Source organism: Pollachius pollachius, assembly GCF_949987615.1.
Source record: "Pollachius pollachius genome assembly, chromosome: 1".
In the NCBI taxonomy this organism is placed as follows: Eukaryota; Metazoa; Chordata; class Actinopteri; order Gadiformes; family Gadidae; genus Pollachius; species Pollachius pollachius.
Genome location: NC_136934.1, coordinates 48912318 through 48932744, shown reverse-complemented (window position 1 = coordinate 48932744; position 20427 = coordinate 48912318). Strand labels below are relative to the sequence as shown.

At 47.4% G+C, this 20427-nt stretch overlaps 1 protein-coding gene across 1 annotated transcript in view; it reads left to right on the top strand.

The window, feature by feature from the left end:
- Positions 1 to 20427, top strand: part of cdkal1 (CDK5 regulatory subunit associated protein 1-like 1) — a 224137-nt gene that overhangs the window by 125202 nt on the left and 78508 nt on the right. The window contains exon 10 of the mRNA XM_079730965.1: positions 9363 to 9508. Within this exon, the coding sequence (XP_079587091.1) occupies positions 9363 to 9508 (146 nt within the window). The remainder of the gene's footprint in view (positions 1 to 9362; positions 9509 to 20427) is intronic.

Below are 20427 nucleotides of genomic sequence, written 5' to 3'. Positions count from 1 at the left end.
TTAGCAGATACTGGGCTTTATATAGACATGGCATTGTGTTCAGTTTCACATGTCTTTTTTGTCTTTGACTAAAAAGCATCTTTAGACACCGTCAAAACACGGAATCTATTAAAACAAACGGCAACATACAAAAATGTACCAAAAATACAAAAAACACTGGAATGAGTTGCGATGGGAGCCAAGCAAAGGTTTACACGGGATCAGTTTCAAGTTCACTGGTGAGTGAGCGGTCCTCACTGGTGATATGTGATTCTACAGGGCTCCAATGCTGCAGGCACATGTTTCCAGCGCTAAAGGGACGCCTGATTTGTTCTGTCCCTGAGATCAAGCAGGCTGAAATAGACTTAGTTAGTTCTATCATATATGCACCTTAATGGGCAACGCAATCCCTTGCTCAGCCCTGGGCGAAATCGACTGCACCCTGAGGTGTTGGGAAGAAGAAAGGGGTAAAAGCGGCATCTCTGGGAATTCTTGTCCCTCAGTGTAGGCTGTGTGTGTTTGTGTGTGTGTGCTTGTGTGTTTTAAGGCATGAAACACACTTAACCCTGGATTACCCAGGCAACAACAGTAAAAGCGCTTGCTTTATTAAAACTCTGGGGAAAAGCTGTGTGTAATGTAAAGACACAGAAGTCTGGGTTGTGCACGTGTTTGATTGTGCAGAGAGAGAGAGAGAGTCATAGTGCGTTTATGCTGGCACATCCTCCCCTTTTCTCTAAGGATACACTCTCAGGAGTCTGATTAGTGTGTGTGTGTGTGTGTGTGTGTGTACGTGTGTTTGTTTAACTGTGAGCCAACCTGTTGTCTCTTTGATTTTTCAACAGAGTTAAGTACTCTAAGAAACTGATTAATATTGCACAAGGAATTTCTACTGATCTCTGTGAAGTCAACAGGTTTCAAACTCGGTTTTCGTACCAACTCAGGAAATATATCGACAAGCACGAGAGAAAATAAACATACATTAGATAAGCAGAGGAAACACCCCTTCATTTAAAAAAAACCCTTTTCAACCCATTGACAAGTCGCTAGACGCAAACTCAACAGATTTCCCATGAGCCTTCCCACGAACCCCCCCATTCCCGCATGAGGACAGGACGCGGTATTAACATTAATTTGATGAATCATTAGCATGAATCTGTCATTTAACCCCCAAAAAGAAAAAAACGGGCAAAGCCATTAAAAACAAGCGGGTGATAGACATTCACTTAGTGTAATCATCGGCCTGTCCTCAGGCGGAGTCACCCCCGCATCTGTGGTGACCTTGGATTGTTCCAAACATGTCCTGTACCATAACAAGTGTCAGCCTCATGTTAATGACATGCACGGAATCCATGTCATCGCGTGTTGCACAATCGCTGCCTCTTCCCCGAGTTTTCCCGGTAACCGACTCTTCTGTTCAATCTGTGATGTTGATGTAGACTTCCCGACTCCGTTGTATCTCAGCGTTATCGTCACTTATTGTTTTTGGGGTTGATAAATTGAAGCAGACTGCGTCAAATAAACAGGGGTAAAATCGTCCGTGCGTCAGATCGACGTAGGGGATTTCTGTGCGGACAATTTTGGAGTTGAGTTTCTCCTTGTTTCTTCTTGTTTTGTTATTCTCGATGTGTTTACTCTGTCCCTCTTCTCTATTTATTTCCTTCACCTCGTGTTGACCTGATCACAGTCTGGAACGCCATGCTCACATGGGACACGCACACACACACACACACACACACACACACACACAGATACACACACCCACACACACACACACACAGACCAAAACACACACATAACACACACACAGACCAAAACACACACACGCACAGATACACACACCCACACACACACACACACACACACAGACCAAAACACACACATAACACACACACAGACCAAAACACACACACGCACAGATACATATACACACATAAGTGACATGAAGATGGAGAGAGTGACTGAAAACTTGATTTTCATCCTGTCTCCCCCAGGACTTCGGGACCTGCAGAACAGATATGTGAGGGAAGGGATAAAGTGGACAGGTTTTCCTCTCTGAAATAAGATATTATTGGTGTGTGTTTTTGTTTAGCGTAGGCGAGCGACAATTCACAATGTCCCACAAGCATGACGCCCCAGCTTCTTGCCTCCTCCTGGAAGTAAGATTGAGAACTGAGATGAAAAATAGACCCCATATAGCATGCTCGCAGTGAAATCAATCTTTTCTATCTCTCTCTCTCTCTCTCTCTCTCTCTCTCTCTCTCTCTCTCTCTCTCCACCCACGCTTCCATATTTGCCTTAGTGCTATCTGATCCGCGGTGGAAGGTATCAGATCTTATTGAGTTAAGCCAGTTAACGCGCCTGCCTTATTCCCCCCCCCGCCCCCTTCTTTCATTCTACCACGTTTCCCGGCCCGTCCTCCCCAGATGAAAGGGGGGTACGTATAGAGAGAGAGTGTGGCGGCAGGGAACCAGGGAGGCACACACACACAGCTGTTCGGGGGAGGAAGGAGGGAGGGGAGCTGGGGGCGGGGGGGGTTGGCTGCATAGGGAGACTAAGTTTCACTGCCCGCCCCCCACAGTGACCACCGCTTCCAGTGTCGGCGTCGGTATCGAGTTTCCATCTTTACTGCGTCAAAGACGGATTGCCGTTGATCCCGAGGGTAATTTACACACCTCGACATACCCGGAACCCCAACCCTACACGACCCCAACGTACGCGTGTACTTGTTTTTCTGCTTGGATTAATTTGGTGGACACTTGTGTGCGAAGTGACGTAATTGAAGATTGAGAAAATCGCTGAAAACGTATTATTGTCGGAGCAGCTAAACCTGCACGTGGTGCAAACTGACAAACACACGTCTACGATAGCTGCTTGAATTGAAAGGAATTTAATTGTGTGATTAAATTATGATTATGCGATGCAGATCGGGAGAACTGTCCGGCATCACAGAATCAGCACACGTTTTGCATTTATTTTACTAATCATTGCTTTTAATTCGAGTTTTTCTTCAAAATACATGAGGCATGGTGTGCTTGAATCAGGAGGGTTAAGTCCCTTCCAGGATCAGATTCCAAGCCTGTATCACAAGTTCTCAGAGCACTGAGTGATTCCCTAATTAAATGTGCTCCCGTTGTCTGATGAGCGTTCAATGTACACTAAAGTGTTTGTTTTCTGAGACTGAGAAAATAAACCAACAATTTGCATGCTGGCTATAAGCAGCTTGGTAAATGACTTAAATTATTATCAATTAATAGCTGCATTGCTTCAGCGTCATGAGGAACTGAGCAAGCAAACCGTGTTTGTTTGGTTCTATGTGGAACTGCTAATAATAATTAATGATACATTTATTTTACAGATTGTTTGTCAAAGATTAAAAATGGTGTAAAATTACTATAAGATCCACTGAGAGAGAGAGAGAGAGAGAGAGAGAGAGAGAGAGAGAGAGAGAGAGAGAGAGAGAGAGAGAGAGAGAGAGAGAGAGAGAGAGAGAGAGAGAGAGAGAGAGAGAGAGAGAGAGAGTGAGGGGGGGGGGAGAGAGAGGGGGGGGGAGAGAGACTGAGGGAGGGAGTGAGAGAGGGGGGGAACGAGAGAGAGGGGGGAGAGAGAGAGAGGAGGAGAGGGGAGAGAGAGAGACAGACAGAGAGAGAGAGCGCGCTCCACCACAGTGTTACAGATAGGAAAGTGACTAGAGAGTAGACTCTCCTAGTGTCTTCCTGGTTATCCTCCCGTAGTGCCGGTGGTCTCGCGCCAGGACCCAGCCCGTCCAGCGGGGGGCTCTGGACGGGGGGATGTCTTCCGGGGTGCCCATCCGTGGGCGTCGGTGTGGAGTGATTAGAGGCGGTGATGCGCCCTGACAGGCGTGCATGATGAATGGCCCTTTGTGAACCGAAGGGCGTCCTTCCACCTACCGAGGGAATCCCCACGCGGCCGACGCCGGAGCACCACCGCTCAAACTAACAGGGCCATCTGTTTAGAGCCGCACGCACGCACGCACGCACGCACACGAACACACGCGCACACAAAACGAGTCACACACACGTACACACACACACACACAAACATACAAAACGAGTCACACACACCGACACACACACACACACAAAACGAGTCACACACACAAACACACACACGCACACACACACACACACACAAAACGAGTCACACACACAAACACACACACACACACACACAAAACGAGTCACACACACACATACACACACACACACATAAAACCACACACACACACACACACACACACACACACACACAATGAGTCACACACACACACAAAACGAGACACACACACACACACAAACACACACACCGACACGATACACACACACACAAACAAATACACAAAACGATTCAGACACACACACAAAACGAGTCACACAAACACACACACACACACACAAAACGAGTCACACACACAAAATGAGTCCACACACACCAAAAGAGACACACACACACACCAAAAGACACACACACACACACACACACACACACAATGACACACACACACACACACACACAGGGTGTGAAACGCAAGCTCTCAGACGCCTGATTGCGGCCCCTGGGGAGTCATCATTGTCAGAGGATCTAATGAGATGAGGGCCAAATGCAATAACGGGCCTTTCATTCTACCCCCTGTTCCGGCCGGCGTTCAAAGCGCCGTTCGGGCACCGGGGTCCGTGCATTGTAACGACGGACCGCCGTAGATGACGAGCGCCTAATGAGCAACGGAGCCACCCCCCCCCCCCCCCGCCTGAGATAATGTAGTCACGGACTCCGCTCAGGAGCAAACGCATGTCGGAGTAATGGGATAAACACCTAGGTTTTGCATATTCCTACGGAGGGGACGTTGCGGTGTTCCCGTTTGAGGGATGCCTCGTGCACGGTGACCTCTCACTGTCAGGCGTGCACCCAACAGCCGGGCGAGCGGGGGGAGTGATTCTCCACGGGGCTGGTTTAGTGTGCGCAGTACTGTGTGCTGAGCCCTGGGAACAGCCCTGTGTTTGCGTTGGTGTGTTTCTGTTGGGGGAAACAAGGAAGGACCACTCAGAGGTCTGTCCTTTGCTCGGGTGTAAGTGCGTTGTGTACTCTTGATTGGTCATCTGATGCCCTTCGCGAAGAACGGTGTGTCTTCTGTCAACAGAGGGCCAACTGACATTTAAAAAAAAACCTAGGGAATAACAAAACGTAAGTTCAGGTGCAGTCATTAGTCTGTATCGATATTATACTATGAAAAGAAAAAAAGAAAGCAGAGGAATTGAGTAGTATATCAAAGTATCAAATAAGAATATAAAGACAGTGTCTGTTGCAAGTGGCTTCAGTGTATGTTTGTCTAACCTGCTAAGTCGTCCTCTGTGTGTCATTTCTCTCTTTACTTGAATCCCTCCATCTTGAATGACTTGTAATACGGTCATGAACATAACTTGTTCCCGCTAGAGCCTTTTCATGTCTCCGGATGTGTCTCATGGAGAGGGCTACAGTCCCACAGTACAGAAGCAGACACGCTGACACACAAACACACACACACACACACACACACACACACACACACACACACACACACGTACCCAGGGTGACGTTATATATTTTACAAATCACGCTCTATTCGCCAACCAAATTAGTTCTTTCTAATTTGGAGCCTCCGTTGGTCAGCCCCCCTGCAGTGCTGCGATTGAGCTCAATGTGATGTGTGTGTGTGTGTGTGTGTGTGTGTGTGTGTGCACGCATGCATGTGTTTGAATGAGTGAGAGTGTGAATTTAAATGAACTTGAGGAAGTACCCTACAATAGATTTTAATTGAGAAGACGGCCTGCAATCAGCATATTCTTCCAGGAAATCATTAAATCATTTCTTCCAATTTTTTCTTTCCATCTCCCCCCCAGTGGTGATTAGCATGGCAATGATAGACGTTTGATGATCGCTAACAGAATAAATCTGACATCTGTAGTCTCCGCGTCTCCCCCCCCCACCCCCCCCTGTCTCTCCGTTTCGCGCTCTCTCCCTTTCTCTCATTTAATCTCTGCGTCCCCCAGGTCATTTTATTAATGCATTCTCATTGAGAATAATATGTTATCAGTTGTATAATATGAATTCATTTTAGCCGTTTTTCAAATCTGCGTGTGTGCGTGTGCGCTCAGCGAGTTCCATCTATTAGGGCGGTAAAAAACGGATGCTGGGCTGAAATAACCTTAGGTGGCCTCTCTCTGTGACACAGCCGGATGCAGAATATCAGGAACAGGACGGGTTAGATGTAGGAACAAAGACGTGTGAGGTGTAGAAAGTTTCCATCAGGAGACAGATTCCCAATGCCTGTATGAACATATTCGTAATGCCGTCAACAGTTGTGAACAATGCAGCAGTCTAGCTGCCTGTCAGACTCCGGCGAGCTGGGAGTTCCAACGTAACAGTCACCGTGTAGCTCAGGAGTTAGAGAAGTCCCGGTAAGGGATTGAACCAACCACCCTCAGACCCAAGATGAGGTGTCCGGGTCGCCTGAGAGTCAGCAATTCGACAACAGTTTAGCCGTTGTCTGTTAGTCAAACGGTTCTTTGTCATTCATTTGTATTGTAAAGAGCCTGAGGGGGCAAGGAGTCATGCAAGTCGACTATGTACCTTTGTTTGTTCACTGATGAGCTAAAGTATTTAAACATGAATTGACTAGCCACACACTTCTGAACTTAGGAAAAACGGCTTAAATGTCAATCAATTGTGCTCTCCCAATTATTTATAAAAAATAAGAATATTCCAACGAGCCATCACTTTTCAAGCAAGTTAGTCAAATAGCTCTCAGGCTTTGCACCTTTCACTTGCACAGACACTCATTGTTTTGAGAAAAGTGGGCATGAAGGCCTTAGGGCATGTTTGTAGAGACAGTCTCCGGAGGGAGCCGGATATAGAAAAGACAGAGACAGGGAGAACAGACTAAAGGGAGGGGAGACCGGTAGAGTAGACACAGGCCCTTGCTACCATCAGCTCCAGCCATTAAACCATTGTTTGAATGGGAACAGCCTAGCCTAGTGGCCTGTTTGTTGGATGGAAGCGGTGGTACACAGCGTTTATCATATGCTGTAATGCTGGTACGGGGACGTTCAATGCCTATGGTGTGAGTTGATGTTGCGGTTAACTGCTGGTGATGCACCCCCATGTCCAGTCAGCCAGTCTGTCAGCAATGCAGATCTCGCGAGTTGGCTTGCACTCACAGATTACCGATTTGCTTTGAAGCCCGGACGTACAGAACATACCTGCACCGGGTGTAATGCCTTGATGTGGGAGGGAAATCGTTTCGGGGTTAACATTCACCTAGGGTTTAAATGCGGTTGTAAAGATAGCAGAGCAGTGGAGGAGTCTTGCTTCTGAACCAGAATAGTATAAACCGCCACCAGCGCTGGAACTGTTATAGCGCTGGAGCTGCAATAGTGCCAGAACACAAATACGTCTCCCCTCCTTTAGAAATACGCGTTTCCTCTTCTGGGAGGGAACTCAAGGTGAGCTCCCAAAACGGGTTTGACTAAGAAACCTTTTCATCCATAATACTTGTATCTCCTCAAAATGAGTGGGGGAATAGGATTACCCTGTCTATTCTTGTCGTTTGATGTTGTGATAATTCATTGCACAGCGTGAACTCTTGTCGAAGCCTGCGGGGTTTATCCAACAGAGTTTCAGAGAGCTGCGCTCTATCCTTCTACTCTTGTGTCGGTTTCTTTATTGTGTCCCCTCAACGGTGAATTTATCGTCTCTCGCTCTCTGTCCCTCTGGCTTGCGGTCTGCCCCTCTAACCCCCCCCACCCTCTCTCTCTGTTCTTCTATTGCCATGCATCACACATGTCACCATGTGGGCTTGCCTTGAAACGGAGACGGAGGAAGAGAGAGGTCGTACGAGGTGCGGAGCGAGGATTATAAAGGAGGAAGCGACGTTGGCGCTATGAGAGTATGAGCGAGGTCAAGACTGAGCACGCCGGGAGAAGGACGCTTCAAAGAAATGGAAAGGGAGATAGGAGAGAGGGGTTTGAGGGTCCATCTTTCCATCCATCCAGATGTGTCCAGCTCCTCGCAACAGCTGGATGCGAGTCCCCAGGTGTCGCCCGGGAGGGGGGAGTTTTTCTGGGGTACACCGTATGAGGTGAAGCCCTTTGGTGAACGGCGACCGCCACAACGCCACAACACTATGAATATCATTTCTACGCCTCATGCCTAACATCGTCCCCTGGGTGGAGAATCCATGAATTTAAATGTGCTCCAACCTGGGACCTCCAATTTGATGGGATGAGATTTTTGTTTTTCTTCTGTTTATTCGTTTTATTAAACAGACTGGAAAGTGCTTGGAATAGTTTATGGGGTGATATCGCGGGAGAGGGAATTTTTTGTTTTTGTCATTGATCAACAGGGAAAGAAAGGGTGGCCGTGTTAAATATTTCAATTGGTTTGGTGCATTAAAACGCCGTTCCTCTTGCTGTTTCTTCTCCACTGTCATCAAGGGGATACTTTTTATTTCTAATATGTTTGTCTCTCTCTTGAGGAACTCGCAACATCTGCTGGGTCCTTGGTTATTCTTGTTTTTGTTCTTCAATGTTTAATGCGTCTTTTTTTATCAGCTTTTTATTTTTCTCTGAATTATTGAAATAGTGCACTCTCTTGTACTTTATTTTATAAGCTTTGCCGTCAAATGGACCTCAAGTGTCCTTGCGGGGGTTTGATCCCGATCCTACCATGAGCCTGCGTCCGTACACAGCTGCACTGCATCGTGTTCAAGACTGCTTGAACTTCAGTTTTACTACACAGACAAGCAGTCTCTCGCTGTCTCTAGCTCAATCGATCAGTCACCCACACGCTGAAACACACTCTCTCTCACTCACTCAAACAAACTCTCTCTCTGTCTCACTTTCTCTGTGTCTCTCACTCACTCACTAACACAATCTCTCTGCCTCTCTCTCCCTCTCTCTCTCTCTCTGTCCCTCACATCCCTCTCTCTCACTCGCACTGTGCCTCTCACTCAATCATTCACTCGATCTCACACACACACACCAACACATGCGTATCCTCACACACACACACACACACACACACACACACACACACACGCGTATCCTCACACACACGTATCCTCACACACACACACAAACACACACACACACACACATCCACACACACAAACACACACCCCATCCTCACCCACACACCCACACACACACCTACACACGCGTATCCTCACACACACACGTATCCTCACACACACACACACACACACACACACACACACACACACACACACACACACACACACACACACACACACACACACCTACACACACACACAACCACACACACACCCTGCCCCCGCACAGCTGACCTGTTCTGTGTGTTTCCCCGTTCAGGAGATGGCGAAGGTGCTGAACCACCCCCGGGTCTATGCCTTCCTGCACGTGCCGGTCCAGTCGGCCTCGGACAGCGTGCTGATGGACATGAAGCGGGAGTACTGCGCCGCCGACTTCAGGACCGTGGTGGACTTCCTGAAGGACAGGTGGGACCACCAGAGGGCCTGCCAGGCCGCGAGATGTTTTTTCCCAAACCGTTTTACCTATTCTCGCCTCTGATTGGTTAGAAGGGCTCTCCTTTAGATCGTGTTTTGATTAGTCTTAGCTGTTTGCGGGAGTTTATGGTTAGGGTAAGGGTTAACCCTTACCCAAACCCTAACCCTAACCACAACCAATCGGAGGAGAGCCATTCTGACCAATCAGAGGCGAGAAAATGTAAACCTATTTGGGAAATAAATCATCGCCCGGCAGACCACAGCCGAGGTCGGGGGGTGTCGGGAAGCTTTAAGGGCCGATTATGTTTCCACGTTCACACAACGCAACGACCACGCAGACGCTTCGACGCAGTCGTGAACCTGTTTTGGTTCTGCGTCAGGTTTTCGTGAGCGGACCGATCACAGCCCTTGCTGCTACGTTGCCTCGACGGAAAGTTAAAAATTTTGGGAGGCGCACGTCAGGCCCTTGCGGTGGACGCGAGGAGGGTCCGCAAGGACGTAAGGGGTCCGTAACCCCCTTGCACTGTGTGAAGGTGGGACCATAATCTGCCCTTTACTCTGAGAGGATTAGCTCTCTGTGTGTTGGATTCCTTTTCTAGACAGTTTTTCTATTATCTCTCTCGCTCACTGCCTACCTGCACTACTTGCTGTCCCTGCTGTAAACTCGCCTCTCTCCAACAAGCTGTGCTATGCTGTGTCACCACATTCAGGTGGAGTGAATCATTTGTTTTTACTGCTTATCACATGCAGCCCAAAACCAGATTTTGTTGTTTCCAATTGATTATTCGTCTGGATTAAACGCAACGGGATCTCATTCCTCTTCCTGATGAAATATGTTGTCAGATTATGCTTTGAGTTGATTGAAAATAACCCGTCGTGGAACTGGCGGTTTGTGATCGCTCCGTGCGAAAAGGATTGGTGAAGGCTTGGGCCACTGTATATCTCTTTTGATGCTACATTATACCGTGTTATCTCTTGAAATGATATCAGGCCAGTATAATATGTTGACAGGATTGGCTTCCTGCTGTCATAATAGACCCTCCTAATCTTCTTTTTCAACTTTTTCGTTATTAATGTTGGTTTTTCGTGACATGAGATTATTGTTTTCAAATATGTTGTGTGTGTGTGTGTGTGTGTGCGTGTGCGTGTGTGTGTTTGTGTGTGTGTGTGTGTGAAGGAAACGTGTACCAGTTATGCCATATGTCGCAAGTTCATGGCCGACAATGCATGGGAGATTGCGGATCAAAATTATGTCACCGCATCAACACAAAATTGCTGTTCAATCATCATCTACTTTGATTAAAAATCCATGCAGGCATTCCGAGATGCCCGTGGCATTCAGGTCAGGGACCTAAGGGTTCAACTGTATACAAAAGAGAATAACATTTGCAGCATAACCGAATGTCAAAGTCTGTTGTTTCAAAGCATATATAATGAATGGTAAATCGATTCAGTGTTGCAGCGCTCTCACAAGTAGGTCAACACTTGAAAACTTGAGGCATGGCGTATTGGCCAGCTTTTCTGCATGCATATTTAATCTTGAGGTGATGACCCTTTCATCCGGTCACATGTTTGACCTGTGTTTGGCCACAGCATGCATCGCTGTAGGACTGTGGATGTTCTCTGATGGCAACAAAGAGCTATGGCCCACAGCTCAACGGATCACAACAAAGAGGGGAGCTCAAACATGCACTGTGGCCTCGCTCCATTCGTTTATTCAACACCACCAGGAATCCAAGTCAAATGTACATTGTGCTGTTCATTTTTATGTTGTTTTTGGTGTGTGTGTGTGTGTGTGTGTGTGTGTGTGTGTTGAGAGAGAGTAAATCCTCTGCTATGGTTTAGCATCTACAAGGTTATACCAGACTAATTGTTGAAGTCAACCTCATCAATATTTCATCGTTCCCTATATGTCAGTATAGTTTGATGTTGGGTCGCACTTTTCGCTCTTTTTTTCTTTCGATTTCTCCATTACATGCACGTCTCTGCGATGGTGTCACTACTGAACGCTGATGCAGGGCCATCAGGGTATATGCCAGTTTGTGCCCACACACACGCCTGTTTTTTATATATTTATTTTTTCACAGTTCTGTTAACTGAAAGAGGTACTAAGTGACCGACACATCTAATGTGTTTGAAGCTGGACTTTGTCTTTTGGGAGTGTGAACTGACGTTCTGGTGTTGGAAAAATCACGCTGCACAAGGGCGGTAATTGCCGCAAATGTGTCTCCATGTAGCTCATTGTTTATTCATGGAGATACCTGACCAGGCACGCAGGCACGCACACACATACACTCACACACACTCTCGTACATTCTCGCACAAACAGACACACACACACATACTCATGTGCACACTCAATCCCGTGAACACACACACACACACACACACACACACACACACAGAGCGACTTATCTCGCCATCAGATCTTGTTTACTTAAACCTCTCTGCAACCTCAGGGTGGTCACTGAGTTGTTGGCTTTAGTTACACACTCGGACGCTCTTCAGTCCCACACACTCTTTGTCCATAGGTGAAATCGATACCCATGCATACGCACACACACATGCACGCACAAGTGCACAAGCACACGCTCACACGCTGAGCAAGCCACGACACGCTTTGTCTGTCTGCCTGCCCGTCTGCCTATCTTTCTGTTTCTATTAAAGTGTTAAGGGAGACACAGAGTGTGGGTGTCAAGGCGAGTGCGCTTCTATTGTCGGGATTGTAACATTTCCCCCTACAGTTCCCTTTAGTGTGATTTCTGAAGCCTAAATAGAAGGCCTCGTTCATTTCCTGCCCCTGGGATGTAAATAGAACGCTCCATAAGTGTCTCGGGAAGTGCAATGCATTCACACTCGCGCTCTACGTGGTGACCAGGCGACCTCCTGATGCTGTTTGACAGATCTGATCACGGATGCGTCATGGGGGGGGGGGGTTCAGACCCGGCATTTTATCGCGCGTTTCCGCTCTCATATCCCACAAATCCGGCGAAGAACATTCAAACACTCGTCCCAGGTATAAACACAGGGTCCATGAGGGGACCTTTTGTAGTCGAGTATACAGAAGCGCAATAACAGCGGCAAGTGGGGACACATACAAGCATACAAGCTCCCTCCTCTGCCTCTATACCCAGGTACTCCTTGCGTGTGCTGACTCATCAAAACACCACGCTGACTCAGCGGATCAGAGCAAGGTTTATAGGCACGGCGTCGGCCTACTCTGCTCCGGGCTATACCATCATCTGTTTCCCTCTCGTTTGTTTCCATGATATCCGAAGCACACACACACACACCAGCGAGGAGTGCTTTTGGTTGTTTTTCTCTGTAGGTGTTTGCGTGCGGTTCGCCTATGACAGCACTGAGTCACGGAGTGCTGTTTGCCGATTGGCCCCCCGTGTCGTGTACACAGGCGGCGCCGTGTCGAGACACCCTAACAACATCACTGGTGTGTGAAGGGAACCCTGAAGTTCACCTGTGTGGGGAGTCTGTGAGACGGTGGGGGCCTGGAATGGAACGAGACAAGGGGGCTATTTGCTTTGTTTTCTTCTTCACCGGTTTCTGATTGAGAGGTGTGTGTGTGTGTGTGTGTGTGTGTGTGTGTGTGCGCGCGAGAGGAGGGGCCTTTTTCCTAATTTGGCCTACATAAGTAAACTTCACCTGACCCGGGTCAGAGCGGTTTTGTGATGAGTCGTGCGTTTTGCTGACAACAGAGACCTAGAGAGAATATCACCTGAGTCGAGGCGTTTAATACGTATCAATTGCCGCCTGGTTGTCTGTCGATAAAACTCATTGTTTGCTCTGAAGGATCCCTGGCTCCCCCCACACACACACACACACACACACACACCTGGGCAGCTACATGCAAGCACACTTGCGCAGACACACATACACACACACAGACACACACAAACTGGAAGGTACATTTACTTTATCGTTTCTCCAAACGGCTGCGTGCCAAGACAGCTGCAAAGGTCACCAGGGGTCAAATGCCTCAGGGCTTCCTTATCAGGTGAGCAGACTTCAGTGTAGAGCACAACATGTTTCCTCAACCACACTGTGCTTTCACTTCTTCTGAGGCCGGATCTTCAGCAGCTGCTACGGCTGTTTTATTTTGTGGAGTAGAAGTAGAAAGTTCAACTTTTCAACTTCAAGTCACAAGTCACCTTTTTCCGTCAGGTTTTTTTCCTACGGTAGAACAAACGCACTGTGTTGTTACGCCCCCCTAGTCTAGGGGATGGAGGCGGTGACAGAATGTTGTGCTTCTAAAGGAACAAGGACATTTATTGGCATGAGGGCCAAATGACCAACATGAGGCTGGTCAGTGATGCTGCAAGAATTCAGGGTGAGCCTCGGAAAAAATAATGAACACAACACGACTTGCCTCAAAATTATAAAATTATTTCAACAACAACAACAGAAAAACGTTAAGTTAGCCTAGCTCTCTAGCTTATCAATAATGGGGTACCAATTAAAAGGGCACTCAGCTCTACAAGCATCTGACAGAGCAGCCTACCGGTTACCGGCCAACCTGCTCCACCTCCTGACCCTTATGTCGCCCCGTGTTTCTTCGTTCGAGAAGGTCCATCGAGAGGGTCATCGACGCAGGCTGGCGTCGGGGTCACGGCAAACCAGTGTACGCCCACACAGCTAAACCCCCCCCACTACGGCTCATGTATTCATAATCAGTCTCAGAGTCCACACATGTGGTATAATAACACCACTGTGTTCCGTACGCCCCCCGGAACGGGCTACGGCTAAAATATCCACGGCTACGATGACGTTAATAATGGAAGAGAAGCGAATAGATTGTACAGCCAAGCCGGGATAATCATCTTTTGGCCCCATATGGGAAATACTTGAAGGTGATGCGATGTTACTTTTTCTTTCCCTCCTGGAGTTTAACGGCTGTATGTAATGGCATTTGGGATAATGCATCCAAATTGCGCTCCGTTAATGAATTGCACAAATGGGTCTTTGCTATGTCTCTCCAAAAAGAGCTGGTGTTTTATTATTCCATTAATATTGTTGCATATTAAATATGCTCTGGCGTCGCCCCATGGAGTAATACCTATATCTACGATGTCTATGTGGGGTTAGACGTTAAATAGATAGTTTTTCCTCTGCTAGAATCGTAGAGAAAATATAGAAAGTATGGCCTTTTGTCATATGGTCATAACCAATTGATGGTGGTGTTTTAAACACACTATATTGTATGACACGTATGTCAATTTCAATGCTTGAGCGTGCGCCGTGTCGGCCCGGTCACGAGACAATATGAACTGTGTTCCAACACTGCGGACACACTGAAAGGCATGGCGGATTAAAACATACTTGGGTCTGATTGGCAAATTATCCAATTTCCTCCCCTCAGAACGGACGAATTGTTCTCCGCCGTACATAATTCCTATGTCTGGTGAAATGATTGTTTTATTAAAGCGGTTAATTTTTGCTCCATTCCAACCAACACATTTTTTTTCCCCCTCTCTCTCGCAATCACACAATTCTCTCTGATCTCTCATCAATTAAATTCATATTATGAAGTTCAGTCTTTATGTAATGATGTATGGAGGAAATCCTATTAGCTGGAATAAGGCTGTTATAGGCCGTGCTAACGTATGGCATGGCGGTTGGGTCAAATTAGAGTGCAACAAGACAGAGCGAGAGAAAAAAAAAAGGACTCTCTGGATTTGCCAGCTGCTCGTTGATGGTTTTGCTGCAATAATCAGGTCTGATTTCCCCAAACAGTTCCTTGACGATTGTTCCCTCTCAGCCTCCGCCGAGAGAAAGAGAGAGAGACTAACACACACACACACACACTAACACACACACACACACACACACACACACACTTATAAAATATCACCACAAATAATACATTCTGACCAGATAATCAGCTTTACTGTTCAATTCGACTCTTTGGTACATGTGGGCATGTCCCATACAGATGAGGCAACTAATCACGTTTCCACCTTTCAATGGGTTTGTTCGATTGTAGCCGTTATACATCCCACGGGTGTGGGCAAAAAAAACCTCATAAAACGTATAGAATATAACACATCCAAACCAATTCGGAGCACATAATCACTGTAACCGCTTCATGTAGTTGAACAGTCAGTTCCTCAGCCGTTCCCCCTTCTCGTTTGTTTGCATTACAGACCCCATCAGGGCGGGCTTAACGGCATCCACACGATGCAGACAGCTGCTCCCTGTCTTCAGTGAGGCTCCTGAGGGACTTTGGCATTTGAGCTGCTGGATGGATGCTCTAGGGTGGGTGGGTGGTGCTGGTGGTGGTGGTGGTGGTGGTAGCTAGCTAGCTCAACATGTGATTGATTTACGTGGCACCAACAGCTCACCGTTACAGTGACCTTTGACCTTCCAACATGACCTCTGATGCCCTGGCTATCCCCTAGACACCCGCCCTTCACGGCATAATGCTAATAACCAGGACAGCCGTTAACTTGCCTCCCTCTCCCCTGTTTTTAAATATGGAGGATCACGCAATGTTTGGCTAGCGAGCTAAATAATCTGCTATTCTAGTATAATTATGTTGAAGCAGTTCCTGGAAACTAAAGCATTATGCTCATTGGTTATTTTATTTATTCCTGATTCTTTTATTTCTGTGGACACATCTAAAAGTTGATTAAAAACAGTTCTGTGTTGTAGTTTTTTGTACTGCACCAGAATACGTTGTGTTTAGAGGCCTTGCTGCCCTGGCATGAAGAATAAACTTATTTAAATGTGCACTTGTTCACCCTTCGTTGTTAGAATTTGAAAACGTTTGTACTGAGTTCACCTAATGATTCAAAGGCATCGCTGACGCAGGCACTTTTTTATTGCTGTGTTTATCCAAATAGCCCTAGAAGATCTTTTAAATGCTACGTTGTTTGTTCATTCCCACAACCACATTTTAATGCCCCCTCTCTCTCTCTCTCTCGCTCCCTCCCTCTGTCTCTGTCTCACTCTCGCTCTGTCTGTCTCCTCTTTATCTATCCGTCTGTCTGTCTCTCTCTCTCTCTCTCTCTCTCTCTAACTGTGTCTCTCGCTCTCACTGTCTTTCTATATCTCTCTCCCCCAAAACAGGCAGCATATGCACAGCTTAATAGTTTGGGTGGTCTATCAACAACTTATCAATCCAACGTTGGCCCAGTAATAAGACAAAATGGGACCATTTACTAGATCTTTAAACACACAGGTGCTACCAGGGCTAGCTGGAGAACAAACCCACTGCTGATCTCCACCTAGCCAGGCACATCCCCAAAAAGTCCACCAACACTAATCTATGGAAATCCCTGGAATGTGTGGTGGTTTTATCTGCCCTGCTAGAAACGGTAAAAAAACTATCCTAACAGGCACCTCGCCTTGCATAGTAGCTAGGCTCGAGGTGAGATGAGTTTTGCGTAGATACAATTCACGCGGGACTTGATGACTTGTTTGTATTGATAAAACGGTCGAGGACACACAATGCCTAAAGAATCAGCCCACTGATCAAATTGCAAGCAGAGTTGGTAAAGCATGTCATAGTATATGTCTGATTTGCATCAGTAACCAAAAAAAAAAAAAGAATCCAGTTTCCGTAGACAAGGCTAATCTTTAGTGGCATCTTAATAAGTGTGAGCCAAAGTCCACCCAGCATCAGTGTTGTAATTTTGACATCTATATTTGATGTTTCACAATTATGCCAGAGTCAGATATTATCATTGCATTATCATAACAGCCTGGTTTGGTTCAGCCCAGGAGAAGATCTTTGTGTGTGTGTGTGTGCGTGTGTGTGTGTGTGTGTGTGTGTGTGTGTGTGTGTTGTGTATGTGCGTGTGTCTAGGCACGTGCTTGTGTGTGTTAGTTGTGTATGCACGTGTGTCTAGGCATGTGCTTCTGTGTGTTTGTGTGTGTGTTAGTTCCGTGTGTACGTGTGTCTAGGCCAAGTGCTTTTGTGTGTTAGTTGTGTATGTACGTGTGTCTAGGATGTGCTTGTGTTTGTTAGTTGTTGTGTGTGTGTTTGTGCTTGTGTGTCTGTAAGTGTGTCTAGGCACGTGCTTGTGTGTGTGTGTGTTTGTGTGTCTGTATGTGTGTCTACGCACGTTCTTGTGTTTGTGTTAGTTGTTGTGTGTGTGTTTGTGTGTCTGTAAGTTTGTCTAGGCACGTGCTTGTGTGTGTTAGTTGTTGTGTGTGTGTTTGTGTGTCTGTAAGTGTGTCTAGGCACGTGCTTGTGTGTGTGTGTGTGTGTTAGTTATGTGTGTGTTTGTGTTTGTGTGTCTAGGCACGTGCTTGCGCGTACGTGCTTGCAAGGGACCGAGGACGCTTTGTATTTTGATTCTCTGACACTGGAGGCGGGCCGGCCATCTCTGCGGTACCGAGGGCTCCTCAAGTGTCTGAAGTGTGTCGGTGCAGCGCGGCGTCACAGACAAAGTGACGCTGGGACTCCTGACACACCCGCTGATGGACCGGCCCTCGCGCCCCACTGCCTGCCTCCAGTCCCTGCCTGCCTGTCTGGGGGAGATGCGTCTGATAAATAGCTCCCAGGCAATTGTCTGCACTTTTGTTGTTTTTGCTTCGCGTTATGGTTCTCAGTCTTTCTGTGTGTGTGTGTGTGTGTGTGTGTGTGTGTGTGTGTGAAAGAGAGAGCGTGTGTGTGTGTGTGTGTGTGTGTGTGTATTTTGGCCTGCATTTCAGTGCATTAGTCATCCCTATTAGTCACGTTGAGAGATATCTTGAACCTGAGTATCCCTCTATGAGGTTGGGGCAGGACACACGTGGGGCTTGCGTGCCCTACCAACGCATGGTGTCGTGTCAGGTGGTAAACGACCTTCGCACACATACACCACACTCCGTCTGTCTTTCTGTCTGTCTGTGTGTCTCTCTCTTTCTCGCTCTCAATCTCGTTCTCTCTCTCTCTCTCTCTCTCTCTCTCTCTCTCTCTCCCTATCTCCCTCTGTCTGAGTCTCTGTGTCTGTGTCTCTGTCTCTCTCTCTCTCTGTCTCTCTTTCTCTCCCCCCCTCTCCGTCTCTCTCTATCTCTCCCCTTCTCCCTCTCTCTGTCTCTCTCTCTCTCTCTCTGTCTCTGTCTCTCTCCCCCTCTCCCTCTCTGTGTGTGTGAGCTGTTTGTTTTCCAAGACGCAGCGCTAATATTAGATTACAAACACAACTGGGCCTCCGACACGCAGGCAACCGCACAGGTTTACGGTATCGAGCCGCCGGGGCTAATGTTTCACCCAGGGAAGGGGCGGGGGCGGGCGTGACGGCTACCCCCTCCAGGCATGGAAAAAACCCAACAGATGGAGTTGGTGGGGGGGGGGGGGGGGGGGGAAAGAGAGAGACAGAGGGGGAAGGCGAGTAAAACGAGAGATAGTTAGATAGAGATGGAGAGAAAGGAGAGAGGGAGAGAGTTTAGAGGGAGGGAGTGGGACAGAAAGGAAGGAAAAATAAAGGAGAGGGAGGGAGCAACAAGAGAAGAAAGGGAGGTGGCGACCTGGAAAGGTTTAACAATGCACAAGCCGCCTTGGCGCTAAAAGAGCGAAATAAACAGAAGCACCGGCGGGACAACTCGCTGTGTGTCCACCTCCCTTTCTCTCTCTCTCTCTCTCACTCGCTCGCTCTCTCTCGTGTGCAAGATGAGTCAGCGAGTCAGACAAACCGGCCCCTGTGTGTGTTGACTCATGCGCTCAGATGCCAACTTAACCCTGACAGGTAGCATCTGAAAAGCCATCTTCCGTCTGACGCAGGCACACAAACCCACACCTGTGTGTTACCCTGAGCCACCTCGCTGGGAGACTAAGTAATTGATCAAGTATAAATGGCTTTGTTTTGGTTGTCTGAGGGTGGTTCGAGTTTGCGGTTTTCGTGTTGTTTCTGACTACCGTCACCTTTCTTAAAGACGACCACATCAGTGCACCCGATCCTGCGTGCCTGTTTGTCGCTCCCAGCTGCCTTTCTGTTGGTACATGTGTCCGGAGGGCGGATGGGTTTGAGTTATTTTTGACAGGGTACATGGTGTGAGACAGATGTACCTCCTCACAGATGGGCTTTCGGTGGCTCACACAAGTTGGGGCCTGCTTCGCTTCCTAGTCGCTTCGCAGATGGCTGCCAATCAGGCAGATCCGACTTTGAATCTGTTGTATCTGTTTCAATGTTTTAAAAGTTGTTTCCGTGAATGTGTTGGTTCATGAATCGCAAAATGTCTGAGGCCCAGAACCACATGTCTTTTCCCTGTCCTGGAGTAAGACATCTGACTATGCATAAGATTGTTAGACACTATTGTCACAAAACGTAGCTTTTCTGGGGAGTTCTGGGAGTACTGAAATATCCTTCAAGGCTGATTTCATCGTATTCATTTTCGTGTCATTGAGTCCAAGGGTGTCTGTGAGTAAAAAACAAGATTTAACCTTCCTTTAGATCTTCCTGTGTGCGTGTGTGTATATGTGCATGTGTGTGTGGATGTTTGTGTTCAAATGTGTGTATGTCAACAAGCCCAGCTTTTCGGATTGGCTTGGATTTAGAAAAGCAGGAAACCCAACAAAGAACGACTCATTAACTTCTCAACAACGTAAAGCCCAGGTTGTTGGTGTGTGTGTTTGTGTGTGTGTGTTTGTGTGTGGGCTTGTAGATAACGACTGCTGGCAGTTCCCACTGCATCACCCTCTTGTTGACACTTCCTCTGGATTATACCTCATTTCCTCTCCGCAAACCACACGTTTACAGGAGAGCAGAGAGGAGGAGGTGAGAGGAGGGGATTTGGCGAGAGGGAGGGATAGAAACTAGGATGGGGGGGATAACTATTGCTGGGACGTTGGGGATTCTTGGCTGTTGTGAATGTGAACATATTCTAGCTTTGTGTGGGCCTCCAGGGCTCTTGACCCGATCAACTGGTTTTGTTTAACCTGTCGAGAGAGTTATATGCTCATGAAATCCATGAAA